The 24,857-nt window shown below is 39.4% G+C and overlaps 1 protein-coding gene across 4 annotated transcripts in view; it reads left to right on the top strand.

Annotated features, from left to right (window-relative positions):
- The first annotated feature begins 4,509 nt into the window (after nucleotides 1–4,509).
- MTMR7 (myotubularin related protein 7) overlaps nucleotides 4,510–24,857 on the top strand; it is a 40,068-nt gene continuing 19,720 nt past the window's right edge. For 2 of the 4 annotated variants that reach the window (XM_038135154.1, XM_038135153.1), the window contains exons 1-6: nucleotides 4,617–4,661; nucleotides 4,952–5,061; nucleotides 16,141–16,263; nucleotides 17,893–18,055; nucleotides 21,167–21,324; nucleotides 22,923–23,051. In XM_038135154.1, the coding sequence (XP_037991082.1) occupies nucleotides 4,619–4,661; nucleotides 4,952–5,061; nucleotides 16,141–16,263; nucleotides 17,893–18,055; nucleotides 21,167–21,324; nucleotides 22,923–23,051 (726 nt within the window). In that variant the 5' untranslated portion in view covers nucleotides 4,617–4,618. Of the gene's footprint in view, nucleotides 4,528–4,552; nucleotides 4,672–4,951; nucleotides 5,062–16,140; nucleotides 16,264–17,892; nucleotides 18,056–21,166; nucleotides 21,325–22,922; nucleotides 23,052–24,857 lie in introns of those variants that run through there. The other 2 variants (XM_038135157.1, XM_038135156.1) reach the window with 2 other exon arrangements.

Raw genomic sequence — 24,857 nt, 5'->3', positions numbered from 1 at the left:
TTTAAATCATCTTGTGGAAGAGTCTGTTTTTCTGTATTGAGAAGCACTTCTCTCCTTTTTGCCCCTACAATCCATATTGTAATAACTGACTGACCCCTTGCTGTAAGTGCTAAGATTTTCTGTAACTGCTGTGGTATGTTCTGTAACTGTGTGTGGTATGAAAAATGCCAGCTCCAGGACATCCTGACTGATCCTCCCCCACTATAGCTCCAGGTGGTTGTGCTGACATGTTTTGTTATGAAAAATGCAGCATTTCAGAGCAACAGGATTGAGTATTCTAATCTTGTTGAGATGCTCTTATTTGATCAACAGTTATCACTTTGGCATAATCATACCTGTTTCTTCAAAATGTGAAATCCTCATGTAAGTAACTGGACGTGTATGTAAGTAACTGGACGTGTATCCTGAGTAATTCTAGACTTTTGTCTGTTTTATTTCTCTACTATGCATTTCTGGACAGTTATCACAAACCTGGCCACATTTCATACGTGATGTACCATATATCATGTATCACAATGTTATATGGTATCTGCTATATGGTATGTCAGTTTGTTTATCTGCAGAATAGCATCAAAGCCATTCCAATTTCCAGATGTTGGCTGGTATTTTTCCTGCAAAAAAATTAAATTTGCTTTTATAACAATGTAGCAATGTTTTATAACAAGGCCAAATCAAAGACTTTGAGCCATTCTTGAAGGGGAAGTTAAAAGGTCAAACCTAGTAACAGTCGAGTTAAACAATAAAGTAGAAGCTGCTCCTCACATCCTTTATCTTGTACATGCAGTTCCTGCTGTATTAACTGGGGGTGAAGTCTGTGTGTCCAAGTTCATTTACCAGGAGAAGGCTGCATGTTCCCTAAAAAAGGTACAAAAGTTATGAAACAAATACAAACAGACAAACTGTTTCTGAATCTGTGGTACTTATTATCTAGGGTGTAAACATGTTCCAATAGAATGAATCTTTATCATTTGACAAGTGGCATGAAAGACCCTGACAAAAGGAAATAACAAGAACAAATCTTATGAGGAGCAGAGCAGCTGAGGGAGCTGGGGTTGTTTATCCTGCAGAAAGGGGGGCTCAGGGCAGACCTTGTCACTCTCTATAACTACCTGAAAGGAAGTTGTAGCCAGGTGAGGGTTGGTCTCTTCTCTCAGACAGCAAATGACAGGATGAGAGGAAATGGACTCAAGCTGTGCCAGAAAAGGTTCAGGTTGGATATTGTGTTTAATGTTCAGATTAATGGCTGGACTTAATTATCCTAGAGGTCTTTTCCAAACTTAGATTCCATAATTCTAATAAATTACAGGGGTGGGTTTTATCTTATGAAGGGGTTAAACCAGCAAAGAAGTACTGTGGAATTGTGGAAGAGAACAGTTTTGAAACTACAAAGTAGTTACAAGTTACATCATGCTCTTGTCATTACTGGTGTAGATATGTTTGAAAATTTATTAATATACCATATTTTATGGTAAAAAGTGGTACTATTTCCCTTTTTCTATCATAAAAAGTCTATTTTGCCATGCATCTTACCGAATATTTTCATTAGGAGAAAACTGATAAGAAAGTCAGTTGGCTTTGATACAGTCCTATTTGGTTTGTATGTAATTTTCAACAAATAATGTGCAAAGACCTGTGTGATTAATTGCATGAGAAGGAGAGAAGGAGTTGATGCCCAAAACCCACTTTTTGCCACCAGTGGGTCCAAAGCATTTCCTTGGTGAAATGTCAGACTGGTTTTTCTTAAGCTCCATTCTTTATCCACAAACCCAGAGCTGCACTCGAACTGGTACTGTTTGCCTTCAGCCCACAGTAACACGGGCTGAGCCCAATCTCCACATCTTCATCCCATATACCAGACTCTTCAGTTGGAGGATTCTGTCACCTTGCTATAGCTGTCCCAGCAACCAAGCTGTTACATCACCACTTTTCAGTTATTTTCTTGCCTACATGTCAGTATTTAATTTATGTCTACAAATCTGTGGACTAAACTTTAAAATAAGTATTAAAAGAACCTAAATTTATTCCTTGATTTTGTATTATATTAAAATGCAGCCCACAGGAAACTACCCTTAAACAAGTAAGATATAATTGGAAAACGCAAATTAATCCACAAAGCCTTCCACATCTAACATGGTGGTTCAAATCCAGGCCAGGTAGGTTGTATGAAAAATGTCTGAGTTTTCAGGTAACTCCACTGACTATAACAGAAATGTTTACATATTGGAAGTGAAATGTGCTTTCAGGTTTTAATGTATGAGGCTGAAAGCTGACTCTGTTACTCATGGATATAGAAAATAATTACGCTGGTATGATTCTAGTCCTCACTGGCCATCTTCATGGGAAATAAATTAAGAACTTTATTGGCGGTTTCAGTAGATAGGTCAAAACCTATGTAGGCATGGCAATTTAATTTTCTTCCCCTACATCTTAGTCGAGTCAGAGCAGTAATCTGCAGAATTATTTCTGGTTATACCTTTACAGAGGATTTCTTTAACAGACTGTTGAGGCAGCAGTCTCCATGAGCCTGAAATGCAAATGAAAACTATAAGAGAATTTTTAGAAAGCTCTGTTTACTGAAGCTTTCCATGACAATTGCATTAGATGTAACTTTTATCTAAACCTAAGTTCTGTTTACAGCTGCATTTGCCCATCAACTATTTTATCAGCCCAAGACAGGCCAAAATCTTTGTCAGGATATTGAGCTAGTGATTGCTATATCAACAGCAATGCGTTAGTTTTGCAGCTACTGATGAATGTGAAGCAGAGTTAAAGTGCCTTGTCACTTGCATCTGAAAGTTTTCCTGACATCAACAGGACTTGAACTTGGCTGCGATGAATCACAAGATGTACCAGAGTAAAAGCATCTCTGGGGACTGAAAGGATAAATGTATTTTCATCCAACTTTACTCATTGGTGGTAATGCCAGAAGATGATAACACATGCAATGAATCACATCAGCTATAACTACAAAGGAAACATATTCCATGGTTAGTTAATTCTTAATTGATGCTGATGCTCTGGCCTAAAATAGAGAATAAAAATATGCCACTGATCAAGAGTCTTGTGAAGTCCACACTTTATGCACATTAATGGATGCTATCCAAACAGCAGCAGAACTATGAGAGAAAGGTGGGCAGAAATGGGACAAAATAGGAGTGGCAAGCAGAGTGATCAAATCCAGGGGTGATTTATTTTCCACTCATCAGCTTCTGTCTCTCTAACCTAAGAGTTGATATAAAAAACCCATCTTGATGCCCTGGGTTTTGTGGGTAAGAAATGGGGAAAAAAATCTAGCCATTCAATAGCAAGAAAGTGGCAGGATTGGAGAAACTTTGGAACCAGTACAGCTGTACCCACTGTTCCCTTTCCCTTGGGGTAAAATGCATTTCTGTTTTTGGTAACCCTGTGTTATTTTCAACCCCTATTTTGTCTTTCACAAAACAAATTGAGCTTGCTGTCTTTTCTGCAGGCAAGAAGAGGATATGCAGAGAGCTTCTGTTGCTCTGGAGCAGAGTCCTCTTGCTGTGGCCTTTGTGGAGCTTGTTTGACAGGTCTCTGCATTTATTTCTATGCCTCCATGGGGCTGGTCCCTACTTGTGAAGAATTGTTGGTATACCTTGATCAATATAGAATACCTGGGCATTTTCTATTTAGGGTGTATATGAAATAATATACTAGCACTTCTAGTCATTTGAACATCGGTATAAACACTGAGAAGTTTCTCTTTATGCTCTGAATATGATTGCTGGTTAGTTTATGAAAGATGGTTAGAGATACCTGTTCTTTATCTTCACACTGGTAAGGTGAGAAAACCATCTCAGTGTCATTTCTTTTTGCTCCAAGAGGAAACACATCTCTTGCAATAGGTAAGGCAAAAGATGGTGAGAGGAATGGCGGATTTGTCTTTACAAAAAAGCTGTGGGTCTGCTGGTAGATAAAACTTGCACTGGGAGATAAAAGAAACAATGGGAAAGATTCCACTGATTGATTAATGGAAAAAGATATTTGCTTTTACAAATAAACTTTAGGTTTGCTGATAAATTAAATTAGACATTGAACGAAGAAAGAAACAACGGGGAAGAAAAACCCCTAAATTCCATAAGAATTAAAAATTAAAAAGGACGGTTATACATTAGAGGGAAATCTTTGGTATCAGGAGTATTGGGAAGTCTGTACCTCTCAAGTACCTCAGCCAATGGGGAAAGAGGGAAGGGAAATGCAGCCGGGAAATTAGGATAAAAAGGGAGGCTGCATCCTCCAAAAATTTGAGAGATCCCAGGGGAATGCCCCATGGCATATTCTTTTATTCGAATAAAGTAAAAGGACTTCTCTGTCTCCTTTTTGGACATAAACCTCTGATGTTTGTGGATTAATTTTCCTGACAATGCGAAAAGGAATTTCTGGCATAAGGCTGAATAACTGTGCGTCACAGAATATATTCCCTTGTGCAAATCTGAGGAAGCAGCAAACTCGTGAATTACAGACACACAGAGCTTGAGATAAACAAAATTCAGTGCTTCAGTTTCAGTAAGTGGAGCTTTTGTCTTTGAGCTCCTGAACACGCTGGGCCAGGGAACAAACAAAGCGGGGGGAGGCGATCTGAGACAGACCTCGCTGTATGCTTCCGACCTTATCTCCCCCGAAAGAAAGGGCAGAGCGATGTAAGGCTCGGTAAGACGGCGGGCCGTGCGGGCTGCGCCCCGGGTGCCCGCGGGGCGGGGGCTGCGGGCGCGGTGCCGGGCCGGGCCGGGCCGGAGCATCCCCGCGGCCGGGGCGGCATGGCAGCTGCCGGGGAGGTGGAGCCAGCCGCTGACCTGCCGGCATCGCAGCACGGGCGCCTCAGCTGCCGGCAATAAATCCTCCCTTCTTCCTTCCCATCTGCGCCGGGAAACGCCAGGAACACATATAATGAAAATATATTATTAAAAATAATAAAAATTCTTTTCAGCAGCAGGGCCGGAGGACGGCGAGGTGAGGCCAGGTGCGCAGGCTGCCTGCGGCGGGGCGGTGCGTGAGGAGCTCGGCGGGGCTGCCGCCATGGAACACATCCGCATGCCCAAGGTGGGTCCCGCCGGCCGCGGCCCCATCCCCGCGGCCCCTCCTGCTCGGGCCCCCGGGAGCCGAGCCCCGCAGCCCTGCCGGCCTCCGCGGCCCTGCGGCTGATGCTGCGGCTGCTGTCGGCCGCTTTGCAGTGATGCCGGCCCGTACGGCGGAGGTGGGCGCGTTGCTCTGCGGTATGGGCTTGTCGGGATTCCCGCTCAGTCCCTCTGCTAACGCAGGCGCTGTCCGTGAGCTGCAGGTACACGGGACGGGATAGCCTGGGTTACCTGCTTCTCAGACGCCTTTTGCTTGCCCGGAGATTTCAGACTCGGTGATGAATTGATTTAGTGTTTCTATGCATATGTTTGATCTTTAGACGTAGTCCGTCTTTTTCTACAGATTTCTAAGCACTAGGCCGGTATTTGTTTAACAAAATTGCCGCGTGAACTGGAGCAATATGTTAATTCGAAATGGGGTGGGATATATTTTCATATTTGTTCATTTATTTATTTAATAACCCAACCCCCTGAAATTAAGAATGTATTGGTATTTATTATCAGTATCTAATATGATGGCATGAATTTGAGATTAGGGCCTTGTTATTTGCCTATCTTTTTTGGCCTTTAGGTGCTAAACTGTAAATCTAGTAAGAAGATAGGCATTTATAACAATTGCCTTTCTTCTAATCTCATTTCATTATCTGTTATCTCCCTTTTTGGGAGGGAAGAATTTCAGAATAGTATGACTGTGTTCTCCTGCAGGTAGGTACAATCAGTGGAAGTTGTCTGTACAGATGCTCCTGACCATTTGCTGAAGAATGCTGAAAGCATGAATGAGAAAAATGTTGAAAACACATGAATAAGGGTAGAAAAATATATTTAAAAAAAGAATGGTTGTGTTTGCTATGAATGGAAGACCCAGGAAAGTCCCTGTTGCAGGCAATGAAGCTTGTCTATTTTCTTTTCTACAACCAGGTCCTGGTCCAGAAAATATTACCCTGCATATGTAAAACCCATTTCTCTGTCTGATACTGTGAGAAGGCACTGTACCAATGCCTCAGGTCACTGAGAATCTTAACTCAGTGTGAGGTGGTTCTGCAGTCCTGCATCCTGGCAGTCTCCTATATTATAGCTATGCTGAAAGGTATCTGATATAATAGAGCTGTGTAGAATGAATGATTTAAAGGTACAAAGGGTACAAAAATCCTTTAAAATTTCCAACATAAATGTAGAAAATCAACATGAGTCACTACTGAAATACTTCATCTCTCCAGTTACTCCTAAATACACTGAAAAATCAGTGTATCTACAGCTACCTGACAGAATTGATACCTTTGATTTTTTTTAATCCTTCATCTTAAAATAAGTCACCAGTACTTGTTGGGATTTTTTGGTTTGTTTTTGTTTTTACTGAATTTGGTTTTTGATAATTTGGAACTGATCATTAAATGTTTCCAATGCCTGTAATGTAAAAATAGGTAAGGGAAAGCTCACAGTATCGTGTGTTAGCCTCTGGTGTCACGTTTCCTGACTCCATGCAGTCTTGTCCTGAGAGAAATTTGACAAGTGACAGCCCTGCTCTGCAAAGGTATTAATCTCAGAATAATGACACTTTCCTGATTCACAAACCCAGCCACATGGAAAAGCAAGATAAATCCCATACTTAGCAAGATAATAAACTTACTAATATCTGAAAACAAAATTCTTAGCCCAAGTTAAAGCTTTTCCTTCAAAGGGAGGAATATATTACATCACACCCATTAAATCTCAGCAATTGTTTTAATTTTAAGTGAAATATGACTTTAGTGATTTATGGTTCATAAATATTAAAATTAATCTGATAAAACATAACAGACTTTTAAAAAGCAGAAGGTAATTACATACCAGGTGGATCAGTAGTTCATTAAGATAACGACTCTGTGTCAGAGTGACAGAGGAGAGAGAGCACTTAGACCTGGCCACATTCTGCAGCTTCTCAGCATCTGCAGTTGTATTGGGTTCCAGCTCTTCCTAGTTCCATTAGTGTCCATTTATGGACCTTTCTGTGTGAGTTAGCCAGAGCTCCTTATAGACAGGATGGCACTCTCTAAATCCACAGCCTGCATGGAAGCAAGCTCCAGAAGATCGTGGCTTTACAAAAATTACCTTCTTCTGTCTATTGAAAAGTCCTAAGTAGCTTCCTGCAGTCTTGCTTCCTTCTAGCTTCAAGGATTTGCTCAATAAAAATTCCATGTTCACCTTATCCATGCCTTCACAGTAAATCTTGATCACAGCCCTCCAGATGCTGATGATTTCAGAGAAGTGTCATCAGTGACCCCAAGACCTCCTTCCCGTGTCCAATCCATTGTTCTGTAGATATGTTTTAGGTTGTTTTTCCTGGAGTATTCTACCATGTCTGTCTGTGTTGAAGCTCCCGTGTGTCTCCTTTGCCCACTCACTGTTTTGCAAGACTCCTCTGGAGTGGGATTTCCCACTGCAAAAGCCATTCTGGTGCTTTCCCAACAGACTGTACGTATCCACCTGCTAACACACTATTTGGTGTGCTGACCACTGTTGTTCTGTTGTTATACTCTTGGTAGGAAACAGGGTGCATACATGATGTATGCCTGTATGAATATACATAGGCACTGTATTTTCACAAGGTAAATGCCAGCCTATGTATGAAGGCCGTAATTTAAATTTAAGAGTTGGAAACCGTCCCTCATTGCTGAATAGAATTATATATAACTCCCATACCCCTTTAAAATTAAAAATTAGTAAAACTAGTGACTGACATGAGCTTGGATTGAACAGCAAGATAGTTTAGGATAACTCTCCAAACCCAAAATATGACAAACAGCTCGTAACATTCAGAAGAAAAGAAATCAGCAATACTTCTGAGAAGATTAGAAGCATGTTTTATGAGCATGTGTAGGGATATATCTGGCCATGGACAGGATGAAAGATCCAGAGCTCTGTAGATATGTTCAAAACACTTGTGTTTGGATATTGGCAGCAGGCCTACTTAATGGCCTTATAATAAAGAACACATCATTTATCCCTGGTGTACTAGCTGTCTTCAGTGGGCTTAGCCCAGAAATTCTTTTGGCTCAGTGTTAACAGAATACTTGGGATGACTAGAGTTGCTCGAGTGCTTTCATTTTTGTGATGTTACAGTGAGGTACTTCCTTTCAATGATGCCTCTCTCAGGCAGAATTTAAGATCTGCTCCCACATTAATGGCAAATCTCTCTACCAGATGTATTGCTTCACAGAATAAATTTCCAGCATGTGTAAATGAGCTGTGTGTTTGCTTTTGTTTTTAATCTATTTTCCATAATTCTTACTTTTTTATAAAATTTTATAATATGTCCTTTTTCACAACGTGAAACCCATGTAATTTATATCCACTTTATACATGACAATGTAAATGGCAAAACATTTGCCAAGATGTCTATCCAGATCAATAGCAAAATTGAACCCAGCATGCCCAGTCTTTACTCTCCAACTACATGTTCTGGGGTTGCTGCATCTCCACATTTTTTTAAGGTAAATTGGCATATTCTACCACTGCTCTCTGTGTGCCTTCTGTTGAGATAAGGTGTGATATTATAGTTATGTTCTCTGTATCCAAGCTACAATTCCTTTTGGAAAAGTTTGATTTATTTCAGTTATGTAGAAAGGTGGCAGCAGCCCTGAGGTGATATCGGGAAACACCTGGGAACATGGACTGGTTGTTTCCGCCACTGGGAATGGGGAGTGGAGTGCCACAGGCACTTCACTATAGTACAAGAGTTTGGCTAAACTTGTGTTTAGTTTGCTACTTAGAAAAGGTAGAGGAGGTGAGGCTGACATGGCCTTTGCCTTTTAATGGTGTTTTGGGTCATCAGGTTACAGCAAACACATTATGCAACGTCTTTTAAGTGCCAGTTTGATTTTCTGCTTTTCAAGTGTTGTGTGAAGATGGTTTCTGTACTTTCCTCTAAGTATACAACTTAGAGCAGTGTGTCTTACAATTCAGACGGTGTTTTCTGATTTCGTAACTGTTTCTCATTTTACATCATGGTTAAAAATTGTTTAGCCTGTTCTGGGTCCAGTAATGTTTAATGGCTTCAAATATGTCATTCTACTTCACTGCTTTAGTCAAATGATGCATTAAAACATCTACACTAATCCTGGACACATTTAACCCTGATTTTGTGAGTTACGGATTTTTTCTTATTAATAAATCTTCCTTATTTAGAATGCAATTTAGGTTTTTTTGTGGTTCCATTTATTCCCTCTTTGTGCTATGAAAGTTTGAGCCCAAAGGATAAATTTAATACAAGTGAGCTTTGTAGTATACTATGCCAGAAAATGTTCTGTGGTAACATCAGACTGGAGGTGGATAAAATGAAAATAAGAACTGTAGAAAATGTCTGAAAATTGTGGGATTGGACTTATAATAACTGTTTGAAATTGTGCTATAAAATTTTTGATTTGAATTAGAGTCATTAAGCTACCTTCTTATTAGTGTGAGTTTCAATTTAAACAAAATCTTGTAACAGCCATTATTCTCAAAATATTTAGTCTAAAATGGTCAGAAGGCCACAGAGACTTTCATGTTTTCAATAATGTGACTCTCAATAAAGAGGTAGCTGGATAAAGTCACAAAACAAGCTCTAAAAATCAAGGGTAGTCATGTGTTTTAATTTGTTTTCTTGGTATTTATGTCTAAACTTCTAAGTCCGAACCTTTTTGCACTTGGAAAATAGTGCTGGAAATCATTAAGACAGCATGTCTGCAGGGTCCTCTTTGATTTTTATTTTTTTTATGCATAGTAGGAAACTGAAGTTGGAATGAAGGATTTGAGAAGTTAGGCTTTGGGGTGGTCGAGGCTGGAATCTCTAGGCCTGCTGTTAATGAGCCCAAGTGGGTGGTATTTGTGAGCTATTGCTGTCTGTGAACTAAAGGAATGGTCTATTTGCAATAGAAAATGCACACTGACATTTCCTGCTGTGCAGGTGTACTTTGCTGAGAAACACAGGTCCCCAGCACCAGAAAAAGAGTCCTACAAATCCATTTTTAATGCAAATCTCTTGTGGCCTGCACACGACTTGGTACTGCTCAAACGACTTGGTACTGCTGCTCTAAAATAGGCTGCTGAACAGGGCATGGTTTTAAACATGCAACAGAAAAGCCTGTATCAAATACAAGAGTTTAAAGATACATTTCTTACTGATATCCTTTGGCTGCATGCAGAATTCTTTCTCCCTATGTATCTTTTTAGAACCAAATCTAAACAAATTTGGCAAATGTATTATGATTTACTGACTTGAGGAAGCCCTGTTTTTCCTAAATTAAAGCTCTTAGTTAGGATTTTTAGTAGAATACACTTAGTTGCTCTCTTCTCCTTTTCTAGATAAGTGAGATCTAATACAGACTGAAAGAGAAAATTTATGTATGAGCCTTGTGTTACAATGTTGGCACCTTAGTGTGATGCTGTATACTCTTGTATAGGGTCTTGTTTGCTGCTCCCATTATGCAGCTGCTACTCAGGTGTATCTGATTATGTGGTGCTGACCTCACTCTTTATAGATCTTAGCAGACAACAGTTTCTTTTTAAGCCAAATTATTAGGTATTTTGTTTTCTGTCTTGCTATTATGAATCATTCCTTATTATTTTTATATCTTTTCCTCCATTTCACTTTAGTCCTTTAGAAAATTAAATTTGTTTAGATTTTTCTGGAATATTTCCCCCCATCCTGCCAGATTTGCCCTGAGGAAACTTTTTATAATGCATCTCTTAAGGTGTCTTTGCTTAAATTTAATTATTTACTTTTGGCTTTGTTTGAGCCTTTTGACATATGCAGCCATCTAACTTCATAGACTGTGCGTTATTTTACTGCACTTGGGAGAGCTTTTCAGAGAGGGAAATATAAAAAAGTAACATGCATCAAGTACAGTTTTTATGATTCTTATGAAATAGAATGGAAACCACATTAAAAGGCAGCATCAATTGGAAATTCAGTTTTCTTTTATTCTTGCTCCAAGATCATGCAAAAAAGATCACTTATTCTATATTTTGTTTAACTAGTACGACAGTACTAGCTTTGTGTTGGAAAAAAAAAAAAAAAGTAATAGCATTTGGTCTTTTACATGTTGTCTTTTTTCACTCTCAGGAATTATGCTAAACACATGGATAGCTGGGGTCAACCAGGGTGAAGAAAGCTCAAATATTCCACTTGGCCTCAAACCATACCAGCTGTGCTCCTTTTTTCTCATTAGGCTCAGGCTTTTTGCTTTCACAAGCTCTTCCCTTAGCTTTTGTCTGCCGGCAGTGCTGAGGCCAGTGAGAGTCCTGTCACGAATTCCCAGGATGCAGTTTCTTCTTGCTCTTACTCATGTGGGTAACCTCATGAGGAGAGTAGAGAAGGCAGCAGAAATCCCTGGTCAGTCTAGGAGGCCAAGGGGATGTACAAGAAGAATTCTCTGTAGGGTTAAGTGTGTGCCCCTAGGGCCTAGCCTTGGCTTTGGGTCAACTTTTTCAGCAGCAGAGAAATTTGTGGAAGTGGCCTTTCTTTATCCTTGAAGAATCACTGAAACTCATTTGTGCAGCCAAATTTCAAGGTACTTTATCAGCTTATACATGAAACTTGCTGTTATGGGTTATGGTACAGCAATGAATTTCAAGTGTCTGAACAATAGAGAAGCTCCTGAGGATGTGGCCTGAGTGAGGACATTCCCTGCTTACCTTTAATTGGCAGCTGTCTCCTGGCTGGTGGGGTTTTCTGGCCTTTCTCCTTCTTGGGATAAGGAATTAGATGAGATGAATTAGTCAGGGCTCCTCCTAAAGGAACAGGGAACACTTGGTAACATGGGAGCTGATCTCTTTTGTTCTTGGCTGACAAATAGGCTTTTCAGCTTCTTCAAGATGCTCAGTGATAATGGGTAGGTCAGTGATGGCCATGGCAGAACTAGCTGTTCAAGTGTCTTCTACCTCAGGTTAGCTAAAGCATAGGAAGCAAACACATAGACTTAAAACCTATGTAGTGAGAAAAAAACTCTGAGATTTTTTTTTCATAATTCAAAATTTAATTTTATTGGAAAATCCTACAGTAGAGACCATTTTGTGTCAGATGGCATCTCCATGCTGCACATGAGCTTTGCTGTGACAGCAAGCTCCAGTTCTGGCCAATCTGCTGTACAGTTTTACTTCTCCTTTCTCTGCTCAGCCTGAGCCCACAGTCGGAACTGATCCTATGGTTATCTGAAAAAGCTTTCCCATGTGGAACTGTGAACAGCCTGAAATAGTAGCAGCAACTTCTGCACTATTTTGAGATGCTGATGTGTTTGGAGACACTGAAACAGCTTAAAGAAGTGAGGACGAAGGTAGCATAGTCAAAAAGCATTCAAAAATAGGCAGTGCAGTCAAAGCTTATGAAAAAAAGTTATTTAAACTAAAAATGAAAACAAATTAGGGCACTTGAATATTTTTAGGAATAACATTTGACATGCAAACTTTTCCAAATGCTTTCAGGGTCATACGCTCGCTGTTCTTCCTTAGGTGGGAGTCCCATTGAAACTGGTGGGAGTTGTGCCTGAGTAAAACTTTGGCCCATGATTTTCCCTAATATGCCTTTTTTTTTTTCTTGAATGACCTCCTGGCAATTTTGTTCGTAAGTCATTTGTCATATTTATTCTGTGAGTAAAAAGTGCCTTCCATCTGTTCTTAATCTGTGTTCCCTTTAACTTCTATTTTTGCCTCCTTTTTTTCTGTCATCTGTGTTGCATTGGAAATAGACTTTCTGGGCAACTATTTATCTCCGTGTTAGCGGTTGTAGTCATTGAAATGAACCTCCTGGTGGTCTTTTCTTTAGGCCTAGACAACCACAGTCATCAAGAAAGAAAAATGAAAAAGGAGAAAAAATAAAGAGGCAAGAGCTTCAAATTAATTATTTAAAATATGGAAGTTTTTCTTAGATGCCCCTCTCTAGACTGCCTTGGCTAATGTTTTCTTTCTAATTCCTTGTGGTCTTCCAGCTCCCAGCTTTACAGAGTTGTGTTTTCTGATCTGGTCTCTCACACCAGCTGTTCATTTTAGTTGAAGCACATGTGCATGGTCTGTGCTTTTTCCTGACATGTCAGTACATACATAATTTCCTACATTCTCCAGTAAAGTCCACAGTTATTTTGGTGAAAAAGTGAATCATTGTTTTATAGGAAAAAACCAGAAAAATAATTATTACCTCTTTCTGATATAAATTTTGGCAATTAATGCTGATTTCTCAGCATTCTGTTACTTTTTAGATAGAAAAAAATCTCTTCTTCCAAAGCACTATTACTGTGTGTGCTCCCCTCTTGTGGAAATGAACATATTCCCATTCCCTCTATTCCCAAACTCTCTAGGTTTAAAGAAACTGCTGGATGTGTCTTTCTTTTCCTGACTGGGAGAGTGCAGAAGAAGAAAGAAGGCTCATTCTCTGAATCCCTTGATCAGCAGAGTGAAATCTAAGATTGAGCAATGCCTCATTATACTGATGGACTAAATTTGTCATTAATAAATATAAGATAATACGCAGGGGGTAGATCTTAACTTATATATGCAGGCATGACTAAGAGTTACAATTGCTAGTTCTAAAAAAAACAAAACCAAAAAATTCCCAAAACTAACCCAAACCCCAGCTTGTTCAGCAGAGGACAAAAAAGCAAGCAATATTTGAGAACTTTTAAAAACTAGATAAAAAGAAAAACAGCAAGCATCACTATACCACTACACAAACTACAGAAACCTGATGTACATCCAACTTTTGAATTCTGTTTGCACTTTTGGCCTTTTTTCAGGAAGTAGACCTCATGCAGAATAATCAAAAGTGTAGAAGAGCTTTTCTGGAATAGCTTCCAGAAAGGTCACAACTATGTAAAGTTGGGCTCTTCAATCTTGGAACACGAGGGTGGAGGGAAGGATCTGTAACAGCATGTGTGGCACATAACTGGTAACAGGTTCAAAAAGAGAAGGAAGAAGGGATTTTGTTGTACAATGTATAGCTGAAATGTGAAGTTCATTCTTACAGGGTGTTATGGATGCCAATAAGTTACAGATATACAAAATGTTATTTAATAAAATGAATGGAATGTAAACACAGTTATGGCTATTAAAAAGTGTGACCTCATCTTAGGAAGGTCCCATAGCTGGGCTGAGATCCTGAGGGAGCATGAGTACATGCCTGCCTCTCACACTCTTCCCTCAGCTGCTGCAACTGTCTGTTCTTGAGAGACAAACTGCAGGGAGAGGTGAATTCTGATCTCCCTGGTGCAGCCACTGCATTTGCTTTGATGAAATCAGACTTACCATGCAGCTCTTACTGCAACTGTTCCTGTTCATTCAGACCCAACCTTTAATTTATTTGTAGCTCTGTATTAAAAAAACCCAACAAACCACAACCAAAGAGGAGCTTTATTGGCTAGCATTTTTCAGTCATGGGGCTGTGATTGATAAGTGGGGAAGGATGTGACCTAGGAGGTCTGGAAATTCATCCCTCAGCCCTGTCCTGCTGTGTGGATGCCTGCTTTGCTTGTGCTTCATGGCCCATGCTAGGTCACTTTGTAGGCTGGGGTGGGTGCTGAGTGTCTTGTGCAGGATCAGTGCCTGTGCAGCAGAGCCCTTGTTGGCTGGACTGCAGTGTATGGACCTTGCTTCATCCAGACAATGCTGATTTTTATTGGTTTTGTGGGTTCCTTTCAGAAGGGCACTGCCTACATTTTTCTTTTGTATCATCCCTCCTCTTTTGCTTGCTGCTGAATGCGTGCCTGGTTAATATTGTATTTCTTCCATTCCTTCTCAAGCCAATACATGACCTCTGAAGTAGATGGCCCTGGGAAAAGACTTCATCCATGCTTTCTAGCAGGCTTTTTTGTTTAAATAAATAGTTTTATTTTTGTTTAAAACAGATTATAACTGGCCTTGAGGGAGATGACTCTGCTTTAATAATGGTTTGATTTTAAGCATTTTGCTACTAAACTGGCTTATTCTCATTTCAAGGTTTTTTATTATTTCTATTTTTAAAATAGTGAAATGTATTTGGAATACACATTGCAAACATGTAATTCTCAGATGCTGGCACTCTGTTTTTCAGGAAAATCAACTAATAATAGTTTTAAAATTTTTGTTGTAGGAGATCCATCAAACCCATGGTAGCAAACTGGTAACTGTTTTGGAGAGGTTTTGCCCACTGAATATCCAGCTTGTTGATAAAAATTAGGTTAAATTATTAGATTAAAATATTCTAGTTTCTCAGTCAGAAATCATGGAAGCCTAGAATGATTTGTGTTCAAAGGGATCTTAAAGATCATCTAGTTCCTACCCCTAATAGGTGCCTATAGCACATGCCATATACAAAATACTAATGATGGATGAGTCACAAGCTGGTGATCTGAGAGTTAATAATGTGTTTTAGACTCTCCTATTATCAGGAGTGCAGCAAAGGGAGAATGCCCATTTTGTGCCCAAGGTGGGAGAGCCGTGGAAGTAGAGCTCTTGAGTCCCATTGAAAAGTTACTGAAGGCAAAAATTTCCAGTGTCACCTCTCCTGTCAGCCCTAACAGGAATGTAGGGAGCAACATCAAAATGTTTCTTTTTAGCTCTTTTAAACTCTTTTAACATTGTTTTAAATCTTAACAGAGATTTGCATGGGAGAAAATTTGCCTGATTGAGACCCATTGAAGAAAGACACTCTACCAGTATTATCTCCTATTTATTATTATTATTATTTTAATTTAGCTGGAATGGCTTGAAAGGAGCTAGAGTTTAACTGAAGGACAGGCCCTGCCTTGCTGTCACAGGGTTTTGGTAAGATGAGATCACAAGGAAGAACTTAAGTGAGAAATTATCTTTGGAAGTGTTAAGTAACAGGTTTTTGGATACAGAGGTACCACAAGAAAGGGGAGAAATGGAAAATTAAGGGAGATCTGGAAATAAATCACCTAATCACATTTTCTCATATAGTTATACTTCTTTGATATTTAATGTTGTGCAGAAAAGAACTTTGTAATAGACAAAATGTGAACGTTGAGCTCTCACTATTGAGCTTTCTGTCATAACTTAATTATTTCTTTCTTTTTCCTCTGTCACTTTTTTTGTATAGGTGGAAAACGTTAGGTTACTTGATCGTTTATCTTCAAGAAGAGCTGTGGTGGGAACCTTGTATTTAACAGCTACCCATGTCATATTTGTGGAGAATGGTTCTGAAACTCGCAAAGAAACCTGGGTATGAATTTTTATTATTTCAGTTAGCTGTAAGTGCATGGCACTTTACTCATGGTAATTTGAAAATTATTTCCAAAATACTTTAAAAGTAGTTAATTAGTTCATACAGATGCTTTTATGAGGTCATGTGAAGTTCTAGCCTAGTAATTTTCAAAAATTTCAGTGGATTCTAGATATTACAGTATAGTAAGAGGAAGAGAAGGGCCTTCACTGTATGAATACCAGGTGTGATTGACTGAGGAACAGCTGCTGTAAACTGCACTATAGCTCCTATCATCCAGGAAGAACTGAGGAGAAATGCCTTGAATGTAAAGTACTTCCTTGGCTCTGTCAATTCTTGGCCTTCTCCCTTACTGCTAGTGTTGAATCAGTGATTTTGTTGGTTTAATATTTTATTTTTTTTATAAAGTATTGTTTTGAATTAGCTGTTTTGATTGATTGACAACATATATTGCCTTTTCTTGTTGTTTAACCTCATCCATTCACCAAGGTCCACGCAGCCACTCGCTCATTCCCCCAACCAGCAGAATCAGGGAGAGAAGCTAAAGGGTAAAAGGTAGAAAATGGGTTAAGATAAAGAGAGTTTAATTAGGAAAGCAAAAGCCATGCAGGCAAAGCAAAACAAGGAGCAAATTCACTGCTTCCCATAGGCAGGTAGGTGCTCAGCCATTCCCAGGAGAGCAGGGCTCCATCAGATGTAACAGTGACTTGGAAAGGCGAATATCATCACTCCAAATGTCATCACTCCTGCTTCCTGCTTCCTTCCACTTTATGTACTGAGCATGGTGTCACATGGTCTGGAATATCCCTTTGGTCACTTGGGGTCACCTGTCCTGGCTGTGTCTCCTCCCAGGCCCCATCACTCTCAGTTTCCTGGCCAGCATTGCAGTAGGCCTTGGCTCTGTGTAAGCAATAGCAAAACCATGTCTATATGATCACCCCTGTGTTCAGTGCAGATCCAGAACACAGCCCCATGGCAGCCACTGGGAAGCAAATTAACTCCACTCCAGCCAAAACCAGCACACATGTACACATGTGTGATCTGTACACAGGTACAACTCAGTGTCATACATCAGAGAGTCTTTTATGTAGCTTAATTATGCACCCCTTGTCCATTTTTGCACTAATTAATTCCATCTTCCTTTGATCCCACTATTCCTGACCAGATCTTTATTTTAATTTTTCATTGTTTTTATTGTAGTGTTTTAAATACTGCATCTCATTTGATGCAGTATTTAAAATTATATCAGCATTACTGTTCTACCCATGAGGAGGCACAATATTTTAGTCTTATGTAACTAATGCTGGTTCATCTTTCCCCTGTGCAAATAGATGAAAAGAGCTTTGACAACCACTAGCTTACACTAAAGCAAACAAACAAAAAGCTTTGGATAATGTGAGCAGGCTGATGTTTGAGCAGCTGAAACACTCCAGAAAGGCCTCTTTGTCTGCAGGTGATGTATCAAGCTGCTTGAGCCTAAAACTAGAGATAGAACCAAACTACAAAAGGAGGAGCATGAGGGTTTTCTGAAAGAGTAGTGGAAGCTACTGTGCCAGCTCTGGCACATCATTATAAATTATTGCTTTTCTTAAAGATTTGACTAGCATAACTCTTTTCAATTCCCCTCAGGTTCTCCACAGCCAAATTTCCTCTATTGAGAAGCAAGCCACCACTGCCACTGGTTGCCCCTTACTGATCCGCTGCAAGAACTTCCAGGTCATCCACCTGGTGATCCCTCAGGAGCGAGACTGCCATGATGTTTACATATCCCTGATACGTCTGGCTCGGCCAGGTATGGGAAGAAAACAGCCCAAAAATCAGCCTTCATCCTGAAGAGGGAGAATTTCATGGACGAAATCTAGCTGTGCATCTTTGACCTTTGCAGGTTAAGAAAAAAGGTTCAATAGAGATGTGTTATGAGAGAAATATTGATATAATCATTTGCAGATCAGTGAAGAAAGGCCATTACAACAAGTAGTTCATTCCATAAAGGATGACATGAACTTCTATTTAAAATAATACTCTAGGGCATCACGGGCCATAAAATATATTATAAAGCTATTTTATGTGCAACTCATTCACTGGATGACTTGTGTAAACGTAAACTTAGGAAATATTCTAAATTCAGGTAAGTTTTATGTTCCTGTTGTGACAAAAACTTTCCAATACATTTAGTGGTCCTCTCAAGATTTCCATTTTGAAGTTTTGTGCTGTGCAGAAATTCCTTAAAATCAGTGAAAGTTTTAGCAACAAATAGTTGTTTTATTTCACTGGGTTGCCTGTGTTTTGGCCGAATATTATCTACATTTTGAATATGCCCTGTGTATTTCTGAATTCAGTTCAAGGTCCTTTTGAAACCTTTCTTCTTTTCAATGAAAATCCAAATTCGGCTTCAAAGCCCAAGATTTGATTGCCTACATTACAGCTCATCTCTGCACTGTGCTCTCCTAAGACCCAACTGACAAAGCTTCTGGATTGTTTATTTTAAACTATGACTTTATAAATGTAACACCAGATTTGGTTCTTTATTATTATTTTAACAGTATGCAAAGAAATCATCTGTTGCAGTCTTTACAAAGCTGACTACTGGATTTAATTTTTTTCTTGTTAGGAGAGTACCAATTTTATCTACTGTGTAAAGGGGACAAAAATTGCACAGTCCATCAGCACAGCTACTGAGCTTTATAAAGTACTAATAGTAGCAGTAGTACTATATAGCTGTAGCAGAAGTAACTTGGTAGGCTAGGTGATGCAGGGTGAAAGTAATCAGAGAAATTTAAAACAATTAGAAAAATTCAATCAGTGGTTCTGCTGATGAAAATCTGGATTCATTCCATGCACCTCTGCTGCAAGTACATGTTCATGTATGCTGGAAGGCATGTGATTCTGTAATCCTTTTTCTTGGAGGCAGGAGGAGGTGTGCGTGCTGCTATGCACCAGAGTGATGAAAGGAGGAGTAGCTGAGGACCCTGAATACAAGTTCAGTGACTGACTGCAGTGGACAAGAAGGTCTGAGTAAAGAAGATGCAGTAACAGCACTGTAGAATTAGCTCTTTGCATAGTTTAGCTGCACAGCACTTTTCCTTCTCCAGCAAACTATCTGATTGTGATTTGAGGCAGGATAAGATCTTGCCTACCTACTCAAAATTAGAAGGCTCTGATTCAAGCTGAGTCATTTGTACCTGCCAGTGCTCTTCCCTGTCAGGGCATGAAGCTGTACTTCCTTTGGATAATATGATTACTCAGCATTAGGAGGTATTTCTTACTCCAGGAGCAGATAATTTGACCTATTCAGGCTCTATTTTCCATTCTCTGCCTGTTCTTTTCATTCGTTGCTGAGCAAAACTCATATTGCATACCGGCTTAGCATGTTCCATGCTGCCTGATGTCCTAGTTATAGCAAAGGTGAAGATTATGCTAAATTTTATTTTTTCTAGAATTTGAATAAGGTCAAGCTAAGCTGTCAGCTGAATTTGGCCTTTTTGCTTGATTAAGCCATTTTGTAAAACAAGCTGACCATAAGATGCTACCTGTTTAATAGCAGGATTGCAAATGTTTATGGCAAAATTACTGAAAGATTGGGAAAGGTCCTATAAGTACGGGCAAAGATGTGGTAAAGCTCTGACTACTAATATTTGAACATTTTTGTTACTATGTGCAGATACCATCATGTGATGATACTTACAATGTTGAGGCTGACTTGAGTCGTAAATAACCTGCATACATAGGTATATTTTTAAAGGCTTTCTTTGTGCCCGTGAACAGCGGGTCCATTGGAAGGAAAATCCAGATGCTTCTGACAACAAAGCAGTGAAAACAGGAGCTCAGATTGCTTCTAAAAGCTCAGCTTGGATTTATGGATTGTGCTAAAACTTTAGGTTAGCATGTGAGAAATAAACCAGACTGTCTTCCTAATCTGTGCCATGCCAGAAGTTTGAAATTAGAGAATACAGAAGGAGTTTAAACTGCTGGAAAATGCGGAAACCATTCTCCTTTTTCTCCCTGCTCAAGACTTTGTTGATTTTCAGTATGTTCCTGACAGAGTTAGTATGAACATCCCAGTAACAGCTGGGATTCAATGGCAGTGGTGTCTGGCTGCCACTGGTCACCAGGATTAGGACTAATTAAATGCATATATATTCCTAAAAAAAGTTTAAAAACTCCAGCACAACCAAACTTTCATATATGGTACGTGGTCAAGGGGGACAGGTGGCATAGCTGCTTAAACAACTTCCTGGACATGATAAAATATTTGATGTAGCACATGCATCTTTTATGCTATTACATCGTGTGCATTTCAAATGCATTTGCTAATAATTCAAGGACTGAATTTTGCAGTCCACAAAACTATGATTTCATTGGATCTTTTGGAAACCTTCCTAATTAAGGACAATGACTGATGAGGGTTTTTTTTTTTTCATTTTTGGAAGAATGTGCTGCAAGGTCATTGTTCATAGCTTTTTTCTTTGCCAGAGGATAGATGTTACATTAATAAAGGGACTTCTAAACTACCTCTAGATAGCAAATTCTTTTGAAGAACAAGTGCTTACTCTGGCACTGGCTTTAGTTTTCTTTGGATGAAAGCATATTGCTGACATTTTGTCTTTGTGCTGGGGAAAGTTTTTACAAATCTACTGAAGACTAGCAGAACAGTATATTTTAAGTAGCACTTCTCTTAAGGCACATACATTGCAACATATACAAATAACAAAAGAGCAGGTACTTTTAAAGTTTTCTTGACAGTAGATATAAAGCAGGATATGTGCTTTTGTAAAGCAAAGTGTCCTCTTTGAAAGGAACCTACATCAAGGTCCATGCCAAGTTCTGGTTTTGAAGTGTGATTTCAGGATGAGAAATCTGAAGTAATTTACCCTTTCTGTTTCTTTGCTTATTTTTTTCTCAGTGAAATATGAAGAGCTGTATTGCTTCTCCTTCAATCCAAAATTAGACAAAGAGGAACGAGAGCAAGGGTGGAAGCTTGTGGACCTCAATGAAGAATATAATCGGATGGGTGTTCCAAACAACTATTGGCAGATCAGTGATGTAAACAGAGACTATGGAGTAAGTTGTGATTTTTCTGTGTCACAGGGGCTGTCTGTACAGCCAATCAGCAGCCTGACTGAGGACCACCATAGTGCTTAGTGGCAGTATCTCTTTGTGCTCAGTGCTGTACACACATGTAGTAAGGTGCAGTTACTCTACAACTTCACATAAAATGGCACACAGAAAGTGAGAGAAAGGAAAGGTCTTCATTTAACAGATATGGAAATGAAGAGCAGAAAATAAGTCCACTGTATTTTAAATGTTAGAGTTCAGCTGCCTGGGAAGAAGTTTAAGTCATACCTAAGGTTATGTGTGTGAATAAGAGTTTCCCTGATATGTAGGGCTGTGTAAAATTACTATGTAGTCATTTTAAGAAAAAAAAATTGTTCCAGATGGTGAGATTGTCAATATTTTTTCTTCACTGGCTGTTCCCACACTCCTTTTGAAGCATCTGTGATTGACTGTCTGTGATTTTCACAGTGATTTTATAGGTCATAAATCTTCCTAGCTGCCTGCTGTCCTTTCTCATTCAGTCTTGTACAATTGAAGACCTTTTAATGTTAATTAATCGTGAGAAATAATAACTAAGACATTTTTGAAGCAAGTTTGTCCATGCACTCCATTGGTACTCCATGCACTCCATTGCTGGAACATATCCATGTTAAGGAAGGACTGTGACATTCTCAGAAAAGACTGAATGTGCTACCAGGGTTTGTTTTCTTTTTGTTAAGATGAGTGGAAAAAAAAAGTATGATCTCTTTTAAGATAAAGTGTAGAAAAAATGTCATGATGAATAAAATCCAGTTCACCACAGCAGCAACTGTAACCACAAGCCCTTCCTTTCCTTTCTCTTACATTACATATCTCCCGACTCAGAAAATAATTTCTTCCTGGCCATCCTTAGTGCTTTAGTCATTTCAGAAAGTCAAAGGGAGATACTGACTATCCTTCTGATCCCAGTCAGAATGCTACAGACAGTATCAGGAAAAGGAGGTAAAAAAATGATTGCATCTGTGGTCTCACTTGTCTTCAGAGGTAATCTGGGCCTTTTTTGAAGGCTTATCAGGTTCCTCCCAGAAGTGGTAGGCATTGTCAGAGCTGTTTTGGTAACCTCATTTCATGTGGCTTAATTTCTTGCCACCATGTCCCTATTTTTGTCCTATTTTTTTATTATCAAATTTTCTGAAAAATTTGGCTCTATTGTCCCCTCCCATTATTTTCCCCTCCCAGGAGAATGTTTGAGAACTTCACCCACTCCCGTCCTTACTCCCAAATTCTGCTACAGAGGATACTGCAGTTGTAAATACAACCTTGCTATACATAACAATAAATCCTTTCTGGGATGAATGTGTGTTAAACCCCTCTGTTCTCAACAAGACATGAATTAACACTTGGAAATACAGCTCTTCAACATTTTGCTTCAGTTATTCCATCTGTAAGTTGCAATTAACACTTTCCAGCTTCAAAATAATGTTTTGAGGAACAGCAGTGATATGTATACAATAATAATAGACTATTCCTTGAGATTTTAGTTCCTTGGTATTTTATTTTTGCTGTGGAAGTGGCTAATGCTACTTGTACTTTGCAGACCAAACAAACAGAGTTTCCTTTCACAGGTCTGTGACTCCTATCCTACAGAAGTCTATGTACCAAAGTCTGCAACTGCACACATCATAGTGGGGAGTTCCAAATTTCGCAGCCGAAGGCGTTTCCCAGCTCTTTCCTACTACTGCAAGAGTAACAATGTAAGTGTAAATTTGTAACCTCAGAGTGATTGCTTATTTTGGCCTTGGCCTCATAATTCTTCTAGTAAGGTTTTGCAAGAAAAAATTGGTGTTTATTTAATTAAAAAAAAATATTAGTGTTGGCTAGTTAGTGTGGTTAGTTCATTAATAGACATTTAGTGCAGACATTTAAACCCAGTTTCTTCATCCAGCTAACAAAAAAAAGGTGATCCCTGTATCACAAGGAGGTGGAGGCCCTGAGACATGGGTGGCAGAGCAGCAAAGGCCAGTAGCAGGCAGCTTAGTAGCTGATTGGGAGAACAGAGCAATTTTGGATCTGGTAGCTTGAGAGCAAGTTGAGGAGGTCAGAAATTATACTTACATCAGTTAGAGAATCAGGAGCAGCTTTTCAAGAAAAGATCTGTGAAAAGACACAGAAAGGATGGATGTAAGAGCTACTAAATTTTTGCTGAGCAGTATGTTGTGGTTTTGCTGAAGAGACTCTACTTGTCTGCAAGAGTGAGGAGTTCCACCTTGCTCTCTCCATAGCAAACATTCTCAGGGCTGAGCAAGGAACTGCTTCACTTTTCTGCAACCATTTGGAAAAAAAAACTGTACCTAGACTATTTGCATTTCTGTTTCTGGCAGCTGAGGTGAGCAAGGAGACCCTTGGGCTGAAGGATCCCCAAACTGGGTTTTTTTACATTTGTGTTCCATCCCCTTAGGGACTGCCTTAGCTCAGCTGTCATGCCCAGTTCAGAGAATTCCCCTTTGTACTCTCAAAGGATCTGTCTGACTGCTGCTTCAGTCTAGAGTGGTATTGAGAGGTCTTCCCTAGTGCTGAGGGATGGTCAGGACCTTCCAAGAGACAGAGCTAGTCTGGGCGTACAGGGTATCTGTAGCATTTGCCACAGGCTGGGATATATTTCTGCAGAACAAGCACGAATCATAAGCTATAATCTCCATGGAAATCTTGCCTTTACAGCAGCCCTTATCATAGATTTAAGCTTCAGAAGAAAGGAATGAGACATTATTTTTACTCCTTTACCCTGCATTTCATCACAGCATTGCTTCCATAAAGATCTGTGAATTTTACAATAGAGTGGAAAGTAGGAAGATTTAAATAGTAAATACAATCTCTGCATAAATTAAATATTTTTGAACATTTTTTTCAGGTCAGATTTTTCAGAGTTAATCACTTTGCATGATCAGCTGTGTCCAAATGTAGATATCTAGGATTCAAAACACGTGGACATTTCCAAACCTCAGTGAAAGAAAAGGTTTCAGGGTCAGGTAGATTACCATTAATGTATAGTAATTCCTCTTGGATGAGTTTCATGTTTTAGCCTGAACTTTTTCCCTGCTGTGGTTGGAGTTCAGGTTAATGTTCAAAGTACCAGGATCTGAAGTACTGTGTTTACTCCTGGAACCTTTATAGTTTAAAGAGCTAGGAAAAGCAGTGTTGGAGGAATACCTCCTTGTGAGTTTGGAGGTTGCCAGTAAATAGAATAATGGGCAGGAAAGGGGTAAGATTTAACAGCAGTTTGGGAAGAGCCTGCTGCATGCAGAGGAGACAGGTACCACACATTCAGTCCTTCATAGGCAGAACTTTCACACAGCTCCTTTCAGCCTGACAAATTCAGTGGTGATGTGACACCTCTGCATCTTACACAGTCTCTATGAATATGATAAGATCAAAGTCTGGAAGTATCTGTTTAGTTTATGCAATAGCATGTAATAAATCACTGGAATATGTGCTGATCAGAAGACTAAACTCTAAATACCAAGAACCTGTTTGCAAAACCACGAATAAAGTACGAACAGTGT

This window comes from Motacilla alba, chromosome 4, assembly GCF_015832195.1.
Source record: "Motacilla alba alba isolate MOTALB_02 chromosome 4, Motacilla_alba_V1.0_pri, whole genome shotgun sequence".
NCBI classification, from domain to species: Eukaryota; Metazoa; Chordata; class Aves; order Passeriformes; family Motacillidae; genus Motacilla; species Motacilla alba.
The sequence above is the reverse complement of the archived record's forward strand: the minus strand, read 5'-3'. Positions and strand labels throughout refer to the sequence as shown.